Below are 19,958 nucleotides of genomic sequence, written 5' to 3'. Positions count from 1 at the left end.
AAATAAATTTTTTTCTATGAAAGTGATAACCACAATGAACAGCAAAAGGATAAATGAAGATGTAAAATAGAACATCAAAGTCATAAAATGTGGGGGAGGAAAGTAAGAAAATGATATTTTTTTTAGAATGTATTTGAACCTGTTTGACTACCAGTCTAAAGCAAGTGGGCTTCCCTGGTGGCTCAGACGGTAAAGCGTCTGTCTGCAATGCAGGAGACCTGGGTTCAATCCCTGGGACAGGAAGATCCCCTGGAGAAGGAAATGGCAACCCATGCCAGTACTCTTGCCTGGAAAATCCCATGGATGGAGGAGCCTGGTAGGCTACAGTCCGTGGGATCACAAAGAGTCGGACATGACAGTGATGTCACTTTCACTAAAGCAAGTAGATGTAGGAAGGGGTTAACATACTGAAAAGCAGGGTAACCACAAATCAAAAACATACAATAGATTCACAAAAACCAAAAAGAAGAGAGCACAAGAATAATACAAAAGAAATCAAGCCACAAAAGGAAAAACTAAAAGAAAAAGAAAAAAGAAGAAATACAAAGTCACCAGAAAAAGTTTAAAGTGTCAATAAATACATACATATCAATAATTACCTCAAATGTCAAGAGACTACTTCTCCAATCTGAAGGCATCAGTGGTAGATTGAATAAAAAAATAAGAGCCTACACTACGTTGCATTGAAGAAGTGGGGAAAACCACTAGGCCATTCAGGTATGACCTAAATCAAATCCCTTATGATTATACAGTGAAAGTGGGAAATAGATCTAAGGGACTAGATCTGATAAGACAGAGTGCCTGATGAACTATGGACGGAGGTTCATGACATTGTACAGGAGACAGGAATCAAGACCATCCCCAAGAAAAAGAAATGCAAAAAGGCAAAATGGCTGTCTGAGGAGGCCTTACAAATAGCTGTGAAAAGAAGAGAAGCAAAAAGCAAAGGAGAAAAGGAAAGATCCAACCAGCCCATCCTAAAGGAGATCAGTCCTGGGTGTTCATTGGAAGGACTGATGTTGAAGCTAAAACTCCAATATTTGGCCACCTGATGCAAGGAGCTGACTCATTTAAAAAGACCCTGATGCTGGGAAAGATTGAGGGCAGGAGGAGAAGGGGACGACAGAGGATGAGATGGTTGGATGGCATCACCAACTCAATGGACATGAATTTGGGTGTACTCTGGGAGTTGGTGATGGCCAGGGAGGCCTGGCGTGCTACGGTCCATGGGGTCGCAAAGAGTCGGACACGACTGAGTGACTAAACTGAACTGAACTGAATACGTTGCATATGAGAGACCTACTTTAGGGCAGAGGACACACATAGATTGAAAGTGAAGATATGGAAAAAGATATTTCATGCAAATGGAAATGACAAGGAAGTGGTTGTAGCAATGCTCATATCTGACAAAATAGACTTTAAAGGTCATAAAGAAAGATAAAAAGGAAGATACTATATAATGATAAAAGGAACAATACAATACAATCAAATACAAACAATCCAATACAAATAATCCAATCCAATCCAATACAAACAATACAATACAATCCACCTGATATAGAACCACCCAAATACATAAAATAAATACTAATAGATGTAAAGGGAGAGATTTATGGCAATACCTCAATAGTAGGAGACTTTAACACCTCACTCACACCAATGAATAGATGTTTCAGGAAGAAAATCAGTAAGGCAACAGAGATCCTAAATGATAAAATTCAACATGCTGTGTGTGCATGTGTGCTGTCACTTTAGTTGTGTCTGACTCTTTGCAACTCTATGGACTGTACTCACCAGGCTTCTCTGTCCATGGGATTCTCCAGGCAAGAATACTGGAGTGGGTTGTCCTCTTCTAGAGTATCTTCCCGATCCAGGGATCAAACTGGTGTCTCCTGCATTGCAGGTAGAATCTTTACTGCTGAGCCACTGGGGAGACCAAAATCTAACAGACAATTGATTTTGTCCAGGATATTATATCCAAAAACAAACAAACAAAAAACCAGAATGCACATTCTTTTCAAGTTCACATGGAGTATAGTCTAGGATTGACCACATACTAGGGTACAAAACAAGCCTGAATACATTTAAGAGTATACAAGTTATTTCAGGCATCTTTTCGGACCACAATTTCATTAACTAGAAATCAACCATAGAAAAAGAAAAGAAAAAATCTATTACATGGAGACTAAGTAACATGCTACTAAAAAATGAATGGGTCAACAATGAAATCAAATAGAAAATAAAAAAACTACCTTGAGACGAATGACTATGAGAACACCACCATATAAAATCTGTGGGATGCAGCAAGAGCAGTTCTTAGAGAGAAGTTCATAGTGATACAGGCCTTCTTCAAGAAACAAGAAAAATCTGAAATAAATAATCTGCCACTTAAAACACTGGGCTGGAAGAAGCACAAGCTGGAATCAAGATTGCTGGGAGAGATATCAATAACGTCAGATATGCAGATGACACTACCCTTATGGTAGAAAGTGAAGAGGAACTAAAAAGTCTCTTGATGAAAGTGAAAGTGGAGAGTGAAAAATTTGACTTAAAGCTCAACATTCAGAAAACGAAGATCATGGCATCCGGTCCCATCACTTCATGGGAAATAGATGGGAAAACAGTGGAAACAGTGTCAGAGTTTATTTTTGGGGGCTCCAAAATCACTACAGATGGTGACTGCAGCCATGAAATTAAAAGACGCTTACTCCTTGGAAGGAAAGTTATGACCAACCTAGACAGCATATTCAAAAGCAGAGACATTACTTTCCCAACAAAGGTCCGTCCAGTAAAGGCTATGGTTTTTCCAGTGGTCATGTATGGATGTGAGAGTTGGAGTGTAAAGAAAGCTGAGCGCCGAAGAATTGATGCTTTTGAACTGTGGTGTTGGAGAAGACTCTTGAGAGTCCCTTGGACTGCAAGGAGATCCAACCAGTCCATTCTGAAGGAGATCAGCCCTGGGATTTCTTTGGAAGGAATGATGCTCAAGCTGAAACTCCAGTACTTTGGCCACCTCATGCAAAGAGTTGACTCATTGGAAAAGACTCTGATGCTGGGAGGGATTGGGGGCAGGAGGAGAAGGGGACGACAGAGGATGAGATGGCTGGATGGCATCACTGACTCGATGGACATGAGTCTGCGTGAACTCCGAGAGTTGGTGATGAACAGGGAGGCCTGGCGTGCTGTGATTCATGGGGTCTCAAAGAGTCAGACACGACTGAGTGACTGAACTGAACCACTTAAAACAGTTAGAAAAAGAAGAACGAGCAAAACCTAAAGTCAGCGGAAGGAAGGAAATAATATAGATCAGAGAGGAAATAATAAGATAGAAATTTAAAAAGCAATAGAAAATAAAGTTGAGTGGTTCTTTGAAAAAAGTAAACAAAATTGACAATCCTCTAGCCAGACTCACCAAGAAGAAAAGAGAGATGATCTAAAAAAAACAAAAAACAAAATCAGGAATGAAAGAGGAGAAATCACAACTGATACTGCAGAAACACAAAAACCTATGAAAGAATAATGTAAACCATTATATGCCAACAAATGGGACAACTTAGGAAAAAAGAAGACATTTCTAGAAACATATAGCATACCAAAATTGAATCAAGAAGATATAGGTAATTTTAACAGACCAATCTCTAAAGTGAAATACAATTTGTAATAAAAAGCTCTCTACAAACAAAAGTCAGGACCAGATGGCTTCACAGGAAAATTCTATGAAACATACAAAGAAGAACTTACATGAATCCTTCTCAAACTCTTCCAAAAGAGTGAAAAGAAGGGAACACTCCCAAAGACATTTTATGAAGCTGCTATTACCCAGATACCAAAAGTAGACAAAGATACCACCAAAAAAGAAAATTATAGGCCAATGTTTTTGACAAATTAGATGCAGATATTCTCAACCGAATACTAGCAAACTGAATCCAGCAACACATAAAAAAGATCATATACCAAAAAAAGCAAACAACCCAATCAAAATATAGGCAGAAGACCTAAATAAACATTTTTCCAACGAAGGCATATGGATGGCTAATAGATACATGAAAAGATGTGTATCATCACTAATTATTAGAGAAGTGCAAATCAAAACTATGGGGTACCACCTCACACTGGTCAGAGTGGCCATCATAAAAGGTCTACAAAAAAAGAAATGCCAGAGAGGGAGCAGGGAAAAGGAAGTCCTCCTGTACTGTTGTAGGAATGTAAATTGATGCAGCCACTATGGAAAACAGCATGTAGGTTCCTCGAAAAACTAAAAATAGGGTTGCCATATGATCCAGCAGTTTCACTTCTGGGCACACATACAGAAAAAATTATAATTCAAAAAGATACTTGCACCCCTATTTTCATAGCAGTGTATTTACAATAGCCAAGATATGAAAACAACCTAAATGTTTATTGACAGATGAATGGATAAAGATGTGACACACACACACACACACACAATGGGATGCTACTCAGCCATGAGAAGGAATGAAATAATCCCATTTACAGCGTCATGGATGGACCTAGAGATTATCGTACTAAGTGAAGTAAGAAAGAGAAAGATAAGTACCATGATGATAACCACTTGTATGTGGAATCTAAAATATGACACGAATGGACTTATCTACAGAACAGAAACAGACTCACAGACATAGAGACTTGTGTCTGTCAAGGTAGGGGAGGGCTTTGGGAAGGGGTGAATTGGGAGTTTGGAATTAGCAGATATAAACTATTATATGTAGTATGGATAAACAAGGTCCTATTATATAGCAGAGGGAACTATAGTCTGTAAGAAACCATAATGGGAAAGAATATGAAAAAGTTGTTTATATACACACACACACACTGAATCGCTTTGCTGTATGGCAGAAATTAACACAACATTGTAAATATACTATATTTGAATTTTAAATATTGCCTCTTTACCCAGGTCCTCTGTATCCCCTCTGAGCACCTCAGTATCTTACACCTTCATATTAGATCTTGATGGAACCTCTGAAACGACCCCTTTGTTTTACAATGAAGAAAGTTCAGACGTGAGGCTAAGCAGTTTACTCAAATGGCTCAATTAGGAACAGTAGTACTGTTTATATGAGAAGTGTGACCTCACAGCTTTAAATATTGTGGGAAAAGAAAAAGGTTGGGGGAGAATTGACCTACCAACATCAGGATTTCATCAATGACTGCTTCAGGCTTGGATATACTGATTTATTTCATGCCCAGTGTTTTAAAAGCTGGCTTCATTTTTGTTTTCTGTAGCATGCTAATTAAATGTAATTTAAAAATCTTCTTCCTTTCAGGTCAAGTGAAAAGTGCCAAATCTGTATAGTAAGCCACGATCAGAAAAGAAGTCAAGATCATACCTTCTATTGAGTATGTGTTTTAATAACAGGCCACATCGTCTTCTATGTCTATAAAGGCAAACCTATCTGTGCTCACTGAAGTTAAGAAAACAGATGTGGGGTTTTAGAAAAATGTTTAAATATGAAATTAAATCATGCTTGTTTTGTTTTATCCCATTCAGCATGCTTATGTCCAGACTTTCTGGCCTTGCCTCTGCCCTTGCAAATCAGTCTAATGTGAGTTCCAGAGAACACTTGAGTATGAGTCACTCACAAAGACCAGATGGGAGTTATAAAAGCTGCTTAGAGAATCTGACAGTTTTCTATGTAACTGAGGCAGGGAGTTTCTCTTCAATTGAGGGTTTTTTTTTTTTTTTTTAAGACACATTGACCATTTCCAGAGGAAAAATGTGTTCTCCCTTCCTCAAAAGGAAAGCTATGGGATGACATTCTGGAGCAAGGAAATATTAAGGATGGTTCAGATAAGAGTCCTCTGCTTATACAAATATTAGTTTCTTACCTCCAAAATAAAATTCACCTTTAAGGTGGGATGTGGTCTCCTAGTGGGCTTCCCAGGTGGTACTAGCGGTAAAGAACCCGCCTGCCAATGCAGAAGATGGTAAGAGGTGTGGGTTCGACCCCTGGCTCAGGAAGATCTCCTGGAGGAGGACATAGCTACCCACTCCAGTAGTCTTGCCTAGGGAATCCCATGGACAGGTAACAGTTCACAGGGTCACATAGAGTCAGACACGACTGAAGTGACTAAGCACGCATGCATACACGTGGTCTCTTAGTAAATCTTCTTGTTTCTTTAACCTCCTTCTGTTTTTAAATTGATAAACAGAGATCTGTTTAGTTTTATATTTAGATTTCACTTAATCTGTAGGTTTGACAATCAGTTCAGTTCAGTTCAGTTGCTCAGTCGTGCCCGACTCTTTGCGACTCCATGGACTGCAGCATGCCAGGCTTCCCTGTGCATCACCAACTCCCAGAGCTTGCTCAGACTCATGTCCATTGAGTCAGTGATGCCATCCAACCATCTCATCCTCTATTGTCCCCTAACTGTATTACATGTCATTTTCCTTCTGTTTTATATTACTTAGGTTTTAAATATAATTGTTGGTTTCATATTAGTGATTTGAAATGTCATTTTTTCTAGTTTGTCTAAGAGCCCCTGAACCTTCTGCTACTCTGTGACTTTCAGGAAAAGTTCTATAGGAATAAAATTATTCTCTTCTTTGTCCCACCCTAAAAGCTAGTTTTTCATTGTTGAAGGGAAGGAAACGAAATGAGCAGTTCAGTAATTCCTTGTCAGTTGACATTTTCTCAGGCACAGTTTTGAGGTAACACTGTATCACAAATGTAAAAGTTTTGAGATTTTTTTTTTTAATGTATGAGCTATTCACATTTAGTTGCCTTGAGCAGAAGAGCAGGGCAGTGCCTCTCAGCCCCCTCATTGATAGATCTAGTGGGTATTATGGAGTAGTGCAAAAAAGGAGATCAGTGTTTGTTCCATTCTCTCAATATTATAGATTGTGAGGAGTCTATTCCCTTTAAGCACGGCAATAATTTGGGCAAAGGCCAGATGCCATTTTTGTCCTTTCTGCTCCGATTCTACATTTTCTGAGCCTTGATCGTGAATATGACACTGCTTTCTAGTGACGAGGAAAGGATTTCTGAATCTCACTTCAAAGATTCCTAGATAAGACTGAGTAGAAAATAAACTCTCTCCTTTATTTATCTTTATATCTTGTTCTTGAAATTCACATTGGCACCTTTATGTCCTTATGGTTCCTTTACTTTCTTACAGACTACTTTTCTCTTTTCAGCAGCTGCTATGAATATGTTTGTGTCCCCTCCTCCAGATTACTATTTTGAAACTTGATGCCCTCTGTGAGAGTATTAGGAGGCAAAGCCTTGGCAGGTGTTAAGGTCAGTGAGGCTGCTGATGAGGCCCTTTACATAAGAGTCTCTAGATGGCTCCCTTGCTCCTTGTACCATGTGAGGTTACAGCAGAAAGATATCCATCTAGAATGCACACTCAAGAGAGTCTGCTTGTGTCATGAACTTGGCCTTCCCAGCCTCCAGAAATATAAGTAAATGTTTGTATATAAGTTACAACAAACCTTATGATGGGTTTGTTACAGCAGCCTGAATGGGCTGAGACACCAGCTCCTCTTCTTCATCTGGCTTCAAGATAGGGGAACTTTTCGAAAGTCAATGCTATCTTTCAATTTTACTTGTCAATTGTACCTCAATAAAGCTGAAAACAGTCAATCCCAACCCTTGGGAAAGCAATCGGTAATTCTCTATTCCGTGATCTCTATCCCCAATGTTAGTAAGAACTAATCCCTTGGGGCACACATAACATTAATAGCTCTGTACTATATTCTATGTAATTGTTCATATATGAATTATAAGCTTTTTTTTTTTTTAAACATATTTAATTGTTTATTTGGCTGCATCGGGTTTTAGTTGCGGCATGCGGAATCTTTTGTTGTGGTACATGGACTCTCTAGTTGTGCATGGACTCAATAGTTATGGCACTCAAGCTTAGTTGCTCTGAGGCATGTGGGATATTAGTTTCCTGACCAGGGATCGAACCAGTGTTTTCTGCATCGCAAGGAGGATTCTTAACCACTGGACCACCAGGAAAGTCCCAACTGTGAGCTTTTTCAGGGTAGGGACTTTGTCTTGTTTTTCTTCATTCCCAAAGAGCCTGTAACATAGTAAGTTAGTGAATAATAGTTTTGGCACCACCTTATTCGTAGAATTCACTAGTCTTCATTCATTTATAGAGCTTGTTAACCTTTGTAGAAATGACTCCTGAATCCTGTCTCCATATTTTGCTGTGCCAATGCCCCATGTCCACTTCTGCTCCTCCAGAAGATAGGCCACACTTACATCCAGAATTACGATTGTGTATTTAGTTTGTTCTCTATTTCTAAGCTTTCTTCTTGAGTCCCCTATTACTTTTTAGTCATGTGATCCTGGTGATTATCAAGGAATTCCTGAATCTCATTTTAAGCGTTTCACTAATGTGAGGGTCTGAATATATGTTTATATCTATAGATCTGTAACTTTAGTAAGTTTTGAGAGACATGGTGTATCTTGTGACTTAATGTTACATTGAATTATAGGTATATTTACAGGTGTGTCACAGGTCCTGATACTTTGTGAATCCTGTCTGAATTCTGTTTGAGCTATTATTCTGGTAGCTGCATGACTTTGAGCTGTACTCAGGTAGCTGCATGACTTTGAAGATGAACACCCACAGAGTAATTAATTACTATTTCAAAGTACATACTAGTAAATTAAATCACATTATTTAAGAGGTAGTAAAAGGTACATAAGAGTGTTCTGATTACTTTTAGATGGCGGTTCCTTAGGCTTTTGTGTTTTTTCATTGATTGGAAAACTGTAAAAAAAAAAAAAGAGGAGGGGGAGGAGATTGGTATGACATCATTAAGAAAACAGCTAATGTCTGTTATGATTATCATTTAATAAAAGAAAAGAAATATTAACGCCAGAAAAAACAGGAAGATATGACTTCAGTATAAGGCTCTACTCTTTAAAATTGAATAAATTAACTTTTAGTATAGACTTCTATGTTTTTCATTTTTCCATGTATGAGGGAACTCATATAATGAATTACAACAACTGGCATATGGTCTAGCCTTTGAGATATGTTGCTCTAGACTAAGCTAAAGCAGTCGGGTGCTACTTCGGTTACCATAATTGTGAAAGGCTGACAGTCCATCCCAGTGTTTCATCTAATTTGTGATAGATTGCATTTTCTAAGATGGCTGCATCTCTCATCCCACCTGCTCTTCTTCAATGTGATCGTGACATTCCTCACATAGAGAGGTGGGTCTCTGTTCTCTCTCATCATGAACCTGGGCAGGCCTGTAACTACAGTAAAAGTAAAACTATGTGACTTTCATAGATCATAAAAGATAAAGATGATACAGTTTCTAACTAGTTTTCTTGGGATGCTGGCTCTTGGAAACCAACCTGTGGAGAGACCTATATGGACAGGCACTGAGGCCCAGCTCGTAGCCCTGGCTGAGCTCCAGCCAGCGGTCATCAGTGATGTGGGTGAATCATCTTGGAAGCAGATCCTCCAGTTGAACCACCACACCTGGTGCTGTATGGAGCAGAGACAAGCCTCTGTTGAGCCATGCCAAAACTGTAGATTTCAGCCAAATAAATAATTGTTGTTTTAAACTACTAAGGTTTGTGTCTGTTTGTTATGCGGCAATTTATAACACATAAATTTTAGAACTTGGAAGTGAGAAATCAACATAACAAACCCTAAAACATATGGCATTGCCTTTTGGGACTGGGTAGTAGACAGAAGCTGGAATGGGCTAGAGGAGAGTGTTAGTGAAAGCCTGCAGAGCCTTAGGTTATTAGCAGAATCTTTGAGGCTGTCTGGGAGGCTCTTGGGGCTTCCATGGCGGCTCAGATGGTAAAGAATCTGCCTGCAATGTGGGAGACCCAGGTTTAGTCCCTGGGTCAGGAAGATCCCATGGAGAAGGCATGGCAACCTGCTCCAGTATTTTTTCCTGGAAGATTCCATGGACAGAGAAGCCTGGAAGGCAACAGTCCATGGGGTCACAGAGAGTCAGACACAACTGAGCACAAACTCATGCACAGGAGGCTTGTAGTGGGAATTTTTAGGAAAGAGAGGAAAATGTTATTAGAAGCTAGAGAAAAGGTACCCTTCTTATGTGATGGTGGTAAGTTTGGCCACGCTTTTATCCAAGTAATGAACTCAGTGATCCTGCTCAGGACTTTTCCAAATAGTGTTCAAGTGCCACCTGTATTCTCCTACTAAAATTGGAGAGAGATGAGCCTAAAAGGATCAGTTCAGTTTTCAAATAAAATTTAAAAGAAATATAAAGGATTCAGTACTTGCTAGGTTTGAAAATAAAATTAGTTCTCATTCCTAGCCTTTGTAGATGGCAAAAAAGTTATCAAACTAAGAGATGGCTTCTGGGAAAAGATAAAATCTCAAGCAGGATTGGGAGGTCATTGGTTAAGACCTCAGTGATATTTAGGTGGTATGTCATGGAAATGTTCAGACTCAGAAAGGCTTTAAAAAAAAAAAAAAAAAAAGAAAGGCTTTGCTCAGCTTCAGACTTGAGGTCAGCTTTCTTAGTGCAGCTGGAAAGATAGCCTGTAGCTGCACTAGGGGTTATCACCACAACTAAAGTCAAATGGAAAGAGACCAGCTGTCTCTCGATAATAGATTGGTTTTGAGTCTCATGCTCTGAACCAACCATAGTGTTAGGGGGACAGAGAGCTATGACTAACCAACCTGTTTTGTGCCTGTCTCTGTTAGACAGTGTAGTCTATCATCAGAAGATGGAGTTTGGGTGAGACTGACTGGGAAGCCTCTCAGCTCTCAACTCTCAAAGCCATCAAAGTATTCAACTGGCTCTACCACAAATCAAAAGTACAGAAGTTTTAGTCACTCAGTTCTGTCTGACTCTTTGTGACCCCATGGACTGTAGCCTGCCAGGCTCCTCTGTTCATAGAATTCTCCAGGCAAAAATACTGGAGTGGGTTGTATTTCCTTCTCCAGGACATCTTCCCAACCCAGGGATCGAACCTGGGCTCTCCTGCATTGCAAGCAGATTCTTTACCATCTGAGTCACCAAGGAAAGTACTGTACCAAAAAAGGTGAAATATAAATTTATTATTGCTTTTTTTTAAGCTTTATGGGAAATATTGTTGTGAGAGAAATTTCATCACCTCTGTGTATTCTAGTTATGTGTTATCTCTAGCTCTCAGAACCATATGTAATCTAGATCTGACTCTATGAATTTTGTTCAGGGTTTTTGAGGTATGGGTATTTTCCCAAAAGCCATGGAGAATCTGACTTTTAAAATGTAAAAACTGCATGACTCTTACCTGGAGGGTATGGGTGAACCCAATGAGCCTGAGGGGATAGCACTGGGATAAGAACTAGACAGAACTGGAGGGACATTACTCAGAGTGATGTGAGTCATGGCAGTTTAGGAGAGAAATCAAGGTGACAGGCAATAGAGATGAGGTTAAGATGAATATGGGAGAAAGAGCAGTGAACTTGGTAACCAGAAGGGCTCAGTAAGGGCAGGTTGGGAATGAGTAAGGAATGGGTCTCTCAGGAGACAGCCTGTGTACAAGACAGCTTTTAGAAAAACATAGTCCTCAGGATTTATGGTAGGAATGGGTCCAGTGACATAAAAGAACCACACCAGACAACAGCAACAAACCATTGTAAAGGAAATATTTTGGGAGAATGGTGTGTGAGTGCTAGTGGTGGTTGTTGCAGTTAGGGCAGACGTAGAGCTGTTGACTAAAACCAGTCAGTCTCAAGAAGGAACTGGGGCTTCTATGTGTCAAAATGTCCTTGACACAGTGATGGAGAAGATTGACGATAGATGAAATCATCTCGTTGTGGTGGTGTTATCCTCGGTGCCCTGATTAGTGTGGCACAGGAAGGAGAGAGTAGAATTTCATTGTCATAGAATAACTCTCTTCAAAGTAAACTACAAGTTGATTAATAACTGATTCATTTGTTTAAATTTATACTGTATTTGATTTTATTGATTAGATTTGGCATAAAAAAAATCACATTGGGTATCACAGAATTTGGGATGCATTTGTCCTATGAAGAATGGGTGATATTGTTTCTTCAAATCAAGGACCAAAAGCCAATGACAAATAGGAGTTAAGGAGAAAAGGGGGAGTGAGAAACTCCATGGAAAATAAAGGAGAGGCAGAAAAAGAGAAAATAGAAAAGGATGAATGAAAAAGTCAGAGAGGAGACAAGGCAGTTGAAAAGGGTTAGAGTTGAGGAAAGAAAACCAGAGTATATATTAAAAAACCATATAGGAGGAAGTTCTGTCTACACGGTCAATGACTGTTTCAGCCATTACACCAGGCAAAGAAAATCAGTTAAAACAGTTATGTGTGTAGACACAACTTGAGCATTAAGAAATGCAAGTTTCCCTGGGAACACTTAAGCTTCTTCTGGATTGGGGGTGGGCATAATGTTTGTAGCCAATCAGAATGAAAGTAAGTTGGGAAGCAACCAATAGGAATTAGGTATGGAAATAGCTTTCAATTTTATATCAGTTGGCAGTATTGTCCCTGGCAAACAGATGCAGAGCTGAGCAGCTTTTATAATTTTCAGTGCCTTCACCTTGGTTTCAACTCTGAACCTGCTTAGCCTTGGCTGAAGGTATTGCTGGTTTTGAAAGTTTGGAGAACTTGATTTGGGAGCAAGGCTGTCCTGACAAGTTGAGTAGAGGCTGTGAAGGTGCGGAGGATGTGAGGTGCTGCTGGAGGGACAGGTTTCAAGATACAGTGTTTTGAATCCCATTTCTGGGCTATCGTCCACTTCACGTCAGAATCACTGTGACTTTCAGACCCAACAGATGCAAAGCAAAGATCCAGATATTATTGGGGATACTTCAGGAACCTCTAGGAATTTTAGGTTAAGGCTAGCTGCAAGGGAGAGAAAAAGAGAATGAGTCCTCAGGACATTCACATCTATTTATGCAGACTAGGTTCCACACAAGGGCAGCAGCTTGAGGGGGTGGGTTGGGTCCTGGGGTTGAAATCTAGCCTGTTACTCACGTGCTAAGCTGTGTGCCCTATTGTTAGCAAGGGGGAACTTTTTCTAATTCATTCAAAGCTACCATATGATCAGACCTCAACTTTTGTCTTTTTCCTTTGTTTTTAGGTTATTCACATTCTTCTGCACCCCCATCCTTAACCAATAGGATTCAACTTTGACCTGTTTCCCACTTGTCATTTTGGAGTTGGAGGGGCCTGAGAGATTAAAAAGGGGCAAGAAATGGCAATAGTAGAAGAAAATTCTAGAATGATTTGTACTCCCAGAGAAAGAATTCTCCCTCAAAGAGTTCATCCAGTATTTATGGAGAGCCTGTTATGTGCCACACGCTCTGTGCATAGCCTTAAGGGAAACTAATAGTTGGCCCTGACCCTCAAGAAACTCACTGTTCCATGGGGAAGACAAACATTACCATATTGTACAATAAATGGTACATGCAAAAATCGATACCATCTCTCCCTGATACATGTGTAGCAGTATCAGGAAGAAACACAAACGCTGCTATTAATGTTCCCATAGAATGTTCTTGGAGCAGAGGTGGAACAGGAGGTATTAATTTGTACCTTGTGGGCTCAGATCTGAGTGTAGTATAATCTTAGGTAGAAAGAATGTGGATGGATTGGATCCTGGCCAGTCACATGGTCTTCTTTTTTGTGTATCATAACAGGTTAGTCTGTACTAGTGAAAGTGTCAACAGTAAATCTCATCCAGGTTCATCAACTGGGACTGATAAAACAATGTCAAAAACTAATGTGTCCTTCTGGGTACAAAAAGAAGGTAACAGACCTGATTTACTCTGTGGAAGGGCCGCTGACTACACTGTTGGGAAGGGACATTTCCTGATTCTTGTATGGTCCACGCTTGTTTTGGGAGGTAGGTGATTGTTTTTACATCTCATCTTTCCTCTGACCTCTGAATCTTTCTGCAGAAAGTGATCACAATTACAACAAAAGAAGAAAACCAATGAAATTATAAGATGTGAGTGAATGATATCAATCTTGTTTCATTTATTTATAAGTCTGATCTCTACTATGCTCCTTCATTCATTCATGACATTTGCTGAGCATAGCAGTGTGGAGAATATGAAAGTTCTTAGCCTTAAGGAGGCTTTTCGTGTGGGAGACAGGCAGACACATAATTGCAATGCAGTGTCATTATTATAACTTTAAAGGTATAGTCCAGAATCTCTGGTAACAAAGGAGAGGGAGAGCTTTACACTGCCTGGCTTCCTTCTTGCCTGCCAGGCCTGCTGCTGCTGCTAAGTCGATTCAGTCGTGTCCGACTCTGTGTGACCCCAGGGATGGCAGCCCACTAGGCTCCTCCGTCCCTGGGATTCTCCAGGCAAGAACACTGGAGTGGGTTGCCATTTCCTTCTCCAGTGCCTGAAAGTGAAAAGTGAAAGTGAAGTTGCTCAGTTGTGTCTGACTCCTAGCGACCCCATGGACTGCAGCCTACCAGGCTCCTCCGTCCATGGGATTTTCCAGGCAAGAGTACTGGAGTGGGTTGTCATTGCCTTCTCCAGCCTGCCAGGCCTAACTTGACCTAAATATCTGGGATGAGGGGAGGGCAAATAGAACCCAGATACATGGTTCACAATTTGCTTAGTTAACATCATCCTTTTGTCCATTCTACTATGACTTTTGATGTGCTTTTTCTTTAGGGAAGATGTACCATTCCACCCACTGGGGGGGGGGGAATTAGGAAAAGTTTTACCTATAAGGTCTCTTACACAATGATAAAGTATTCAATAGGCATGAAGAATGATATTCATGCAGATAAAATAACATATTAAAAAACACAGATGCTTTATTCCATAATTCAACACTAGTGATTAGAGAACATTTTCTAGTTCCCTTAAAAATTTTTTTCATTTGGGCAAAATGTCAGCTGGTTTAAAATGCTTTCTGGAACAAAAGTGAGTTTTAGTTGCTCAGTCGTGTCAAACTCTTTGCCACTCCATGGTCTGTCTGTCCATGGAATTCTCCAGGCAAGAATACTAGAGTGGGTTGCCATTCCCTTCTCTAGGGGATCTTCCCATCTCAGGGGTTGAACCTGGGTCTCGTGTATTCCAGGCACATTCTTTACCAGGGAAACTGGTACAAAGACTACAGAGAAGCAACAAAGCAAACACCCATGAAGAACTTCAATTTTACTCCCATTAGGGAGTGAAATTGCTTTCTCTGGGGTCTTTAAAATGCTCATCATCAACCTTGGTCCCTTTTGGTACAATAAAGTGCTGCTGACCATGAATCTCACTAGCTTTAGATCTTTTATGATTACATAGAGACAGGTGCTCCAAGCAGTAAAGGGCATTGCAGAAATTGCTTGAGAAACATTTCTCTGGCTAACCTTATGCATAAGTGTTCAAAAATATTTACTGATTTGTCATGACCTGTAGGTGAAAGGCAAGAAATACAGACTCTGAGAGGCCAATGAGTCTCACCTTAGGCATAAGTTAACTGGATTGTAATCTATATAGTGCCTCTGGAAGTGATGAGCTGAATAATCTTAGAGTAGGAAGTTTTAGGGGCTTCCCAGGTAGTGCTGGAGACATGGGTTTGATCCCTGGGTTGGGAAGATCCCCTGGAGGAGAGCATGGCAACCTACTCCAGTATTCTTGCCTGGAGAATCCCATGGATGGAAGAGCCTGGTGGGACACAGTCCATGGGGTTGCACAGAGTTGGACATAACTGAAATGACTTAGCACGCATGCACGGAGGGAGTTTTAAGGCAAGAAGATTCATATAAACAGAATAGCTAGTGTCCTTTAACACTTAATTGGTAAAGGAAGTTTTCCCTATGATTAGATTTCATTTAAAAGTATTTCTGGTGTTTAAGAAAACTACAGAATATATGTTACTATAGCTTAGGATGAGTAGTGATTAACATGTAGTAAGACATTGCAAGATGGCAAAGTAGGAGGACGTGGGTTCATCATCTGCGATAACTCCAAAATTACAACTCACTGCTGAACAACCATTGGCAGGAGAATGTTTGACCCCACCAAAAAAAGATACCCCATGTCCAAGGGCAAAGGAGAGCCCCAGCAAAATGGTAGGAGGGGTGAAATCGCACTTAGAATCAAACCCCATACCTGCCAGAGATGCTTGGAGGGCTCAAAGAAAACATTCTGCGTACCAGGAGATGCCACAGAGACTGAGCCAGACCTGCCTTTGAGTGTTTGAGTGTCTCATGTGGAGGTGTAGGTCAGCAGTGGCCTGCCGCAGGGGCAGAGGCTCTGGGGTGCAGCAGACCTGGGTATGGCATAAGCCCTCTTGGAGGAGGTCGCCATTAACCACACCACAGAGCTGAAGGAACTTAGAGAGGACTGGGGAAACAGACCCTTGGAGGGTACAAACAAAACCTTGTATGCACCAGGACCCAGGAGAAAGGAGCAGTGACCCCACAAGAGACCCAGACTTGCCCGTGAGTGTTCAGGAGTCTCTGGCAGAGGCTTGGGTCAGTGGTAGCCTGCTGCAGGGTCAGGGGCACTGAGTGTGGCATTGTGTGCATGGGACCTTTTGAAGGAGGTCCCCATTATCTTCATTACCTCCACCATAGTTTGGCCTCAGGTCAAACAACAGGGAGGGAACACAGCCCCACCCATCAACAGAAAATTGGATTAAAGATTTATGGAGCATGGCCCCACTCAATAGAACAGACCCAGTTTCTACCTCAGTCAGTCTCTGCCATCAAGAAGCTTCCATAAGTCTCTTAATTCTTATCCAGAATGAAAACCATAATCACAGACAACTAATCAAGCTGATCACATGGACCACAGCCTTGTCTAAGTCAATGAAACTATGAGCCATGCCGTGTAGGGCCATCCAAGACACATGGGTCATGGTGGAGAGTTCTGACAAAATGTGGTCCACTGGAGAAGGGAAGGGCAAACCACTTCAATATTCTTGCCTTGAGAACCTCATGAACAGTCAGTCAGTTCAGTCTTGTCTGACTCTTTGCAACCCCATGAATCGCAGCACGCCAGGCCTCCCTGTCCATCACCAACTTCCAGAGTTCCCTCAAATTCAAGTCCATCGAGTTGGTGATGCCATCCAGCCATCTGATCCTCTGTCATCCCATTTTCTTCCTGCCCCCAATCCCTCAAAAGGCAAAAAGATAGGACACTAAAAGATGAACTCCCCTGGTCGGTAGGTGCCCAATGTGCTACTGGAGATCAGTGGAGAAATAACTCCAGAAAGAATGAAGAGATGGAGCTAAAGCAAAAACAACACCCAGTTGTGGATGTGACTGGTGATGGAAGTAAAGTCCAGTGCTGTAAAGAGCAATATTGCTTCGGAACCTGGAATGTTAAGTCCATGAACCAAGGCAAATTGGAAGTGGTCAAATAGGAGATGGCAAGAGTGAATATCGACATTTTAGGAATCAGTGAACCAAAATGGACTGGAATGGGTGAATTTAACTCAGATGACCATTCTATCTACTACTATGTGCAAGAATCCCTTAGAAGAAGTGGAGTAGCAATCATAGTCAGCAAGAGTCTGAAATGCAGTACCTGGATGCAATCTCAAAAACGACAGAATGATCTCTGTTCGTTTCCAAGGCAAACCATTCAATATCACAGTAATCCAAGTCTATGCCCCACCAGTAATGTTGAAGAAGCTGAAGTTGAGTGGTGCTATGAAGACCTACAAGACCTTCTAGAACTAACACCCCAAAAAGATGTCCTTTTCATTATAGGGGACTGGAATGCGAAAGTAGGAAGTCAGGAGATGTCTGGAGTAACATGCAAATTTGGCCTTGGAGTACAAAATGAAGTAGGTCAAAGGTTAATAGAGTTTTGCCAAGAGAATGCAATGGTCATAGCAAACACCCTCTTCCTACAACACAAGAGAAGACTTATACATGGACATCACCAGATGGTTAATACTGAAATCAGATTAATTATATTCTTTGCAGCCAAAGATGGAGAAGCTCTATACATTCAGCAAAAACAAGACTGGGAGCTGACTGTGGCTCAGATTGTGAAATCTTTATTGCCAAAGAAAGAAAGTGAAGTTGCTCAGTTGTGTCCAACTCTCTGCGACCCCATGGACTGTAGCCTACCAGGCTCCTCCGTCTATGGGATTCTCCAGGCAAAAGTACTGGAGTGGGTTGCCATTTCCTTCTCCAGGGGATCTTCCCAACCCTGAGATTGAACCCAGGTCTGCATTGCAGGCAGATGCTTTGCCATCTAAGCCACCAGGAAAGCCCAATTCAGACTTAAATTGAAGAAAGTAGGGAAAACCACTAGACCCTTCAGGTATGACTTCAGTCAGTTCCCTTACAATTATATAGTGGAAGTGAGAAATAGATTTAAGGGATTAGATCTGATAGAGTGCCTGAAGAACTATGGATGGGGGTTTGTGACATTGTACAGGATGCAGTGATCAAGACCATCCCCAAGAAAAACAGATATGCAAAAAGGCCAAATGGTTGTCTGAGGAGGCCTTACAAATAGCTGAGAAAAGAAGAGAAGTGAAAGGTAAAGGAGAAAAGGAGAGATATTCCCATTTGAATACAGAGTTCAAAGAATAACAAGGAAAGATAAGAAAGCCTTCTTAAGTGATCAATACAAAGAAACAGAGGAAAACAACAGAATGGGAAAGACTAGAGATCTCTTCAAGAAAATTAGAGATACCAAGGGAACATTTCATGCACAGATGGGCACAATATAGGACAGAAATGGTATGGACCTAACAGAAGCAGAAGATATTAAGACGAGGTAGCGAGAATAAACAGAATAACTGCACATAAAAGATCTTCATGACCCAGATAACCACAATGGTGTGATCACTCACCTTGAGCCAGACATCCTCGAATGTGAAATCAAGTGGGCCTTAGAAAGCATCACTAAGAACAAAGCTAGTGGCGGTGATGTAATTCCAGTTGAGCTGTTTCAAATCATAAAAGATGATGCTATTAAAGTGTTGCACTCAGTATGGCAGCAAATTTGGAAAACTCAGCAGTGTCCACAGACTGGAAAAGGTCAGTTTTCATTCCAATCCCAAAGAAAGGCAATGCCAAAGAATGCTCAAACTACCACACAATTGTGCTCATCTCATACACTAGGAAAGTAGTGCTCAAAATTCTCCAAGCCAGGCTTCAACAATACATGAACCTTGAAATCCCACATGTTCAAGCTGGTTTTAGAAAAGGCAGAGGAACCGGAGATCAAATTGCCAACATTCGTTGGATCATTGAAAAAGCAAGAGAGTTCCAGAAAAACATCTACTTCTGCTTTATTGACTGTGCCAAAGCCTTTGACTGTGTGGATCACTACAAACTGTGGAAAATTCTTAAAGAGATGGGAATACCAGACGATCTTACCTGCATCATGATAAATATGTATGCAGGTCAAGAAGCAAGAGTTAGAACTGGACATGGAACAGCAGACTGTTTCCAAATAGGAAAAGGAGTACATCAAGGCTGTATATTGTCACTCTGCTTATTTAACTTATATGCAGAGTACATCATGCAAAATGCCAGGCTGGATGAAGTACAAGCTGGAATCAAGATTGCCGGGAGAATATCAATAACTTCAGATATGCAGATGACACCACCCTTATGGCAGAAAGTGTAGAGGAACTAAAAAGCCTCTTGATGAAAGTGAAAGAGGAGAGTGAAAAAGTTGGCTTAAAGCTTAACATTCAGAAAACTAAGATCATGGCATCCGGTCCCATCACTTCACGGCAAATAGATGGGGAAAGAACGGAAACAGTGACTGACTTTATTTTTTGGGCTCCAAAATCACTGCAGATGGTGACTGCAGCCATGAAGTTAAAAGACCCTTGCTCCTTGAAAGAAAAGCTATGATCAACCTAGACAGCATATTAAAAAGCACAGACATTACTTTGCCAACAAAGGTCCATCTAGTCAAGACTATGGTTTTTCCAGCAGTCATGTATGAATGTGAGAGTTGGACCATAAAGAAGGCTGAGTGTGGAAGAATTGATGCTTTTGAACTGTGGTGTTGGAGAAAACTCTTGAGAGTCCCT

General features: G+C 40.8%; 2 protein-coding genes across 3 annotated transcripts in view; both read left to right on the top strand.

Annotated features, from left to right (window-relative positions):
* The window catches only part of ANKRD45 (ankyrin repeat domain 45), a 51,249-nt gene extending 37,551 nt beyond the window's left edge, over positions 1–13,698 (top strand). Inside the window, exons 6-7 of one of the 2 annotated variants that reach the window (XM_010850067.1) lie at positions 5,289–5,361; positions 13,628–13,698. In XM_010850067.1, coding sequence (XP_010848369.1) covers positions 5,289–5,317 — 29 coding nt within the window. In that variant the 3' untranslated portion in view covers positions 5,318–5,361; positions 13,628–13,698. Of the gene's footprint in view, positions 1–5,288; positions 5,958–13,627 lie in introns of those variants that run through there. The other variant, XM_010850066.1, reaches the window with a different exon arrangement.
* SLC9C2 (solute carrier family 9, member C2 (putative)) overlaps positions 13,634–19,958 on the top strand; it is a 95,282-nt gene continuing 88,957 nt past the window's right edge. The window contains exon 1 of the mRNA XM_010850252.1: positions 13,634–13,833. Within this exon, the coding sequence (XP_010848554.1) occupies positions 13,698–13,833 (136 nt within the window). The 5' untranslated portion in view covers positions 13,634–13,697. The remainder of the gene's footprint in view (positions 13,834–19,958) is intronic.

The sequence above is a fragment of the Bison bison genome, unplaced genomic scaffold (genome assembly GCF_000754665.1).
Source record: "Bison bison bison isolate TAMUID 2011002044 unplaced genomic scaffold, Bison_UMD1.0 scf7180017864289, whole genome shotgun sequence".
NCBI lineage: Eukaryota > Metazoa > Chordata > Mammalia > Artiodactyla > Bovidae > Bison > Bison bison.
The sequence above is the reverse complement of the archived record's forward strand: the minus strand, read 5'-3'. Positions and strand labels throughout refer to the sequence as shown.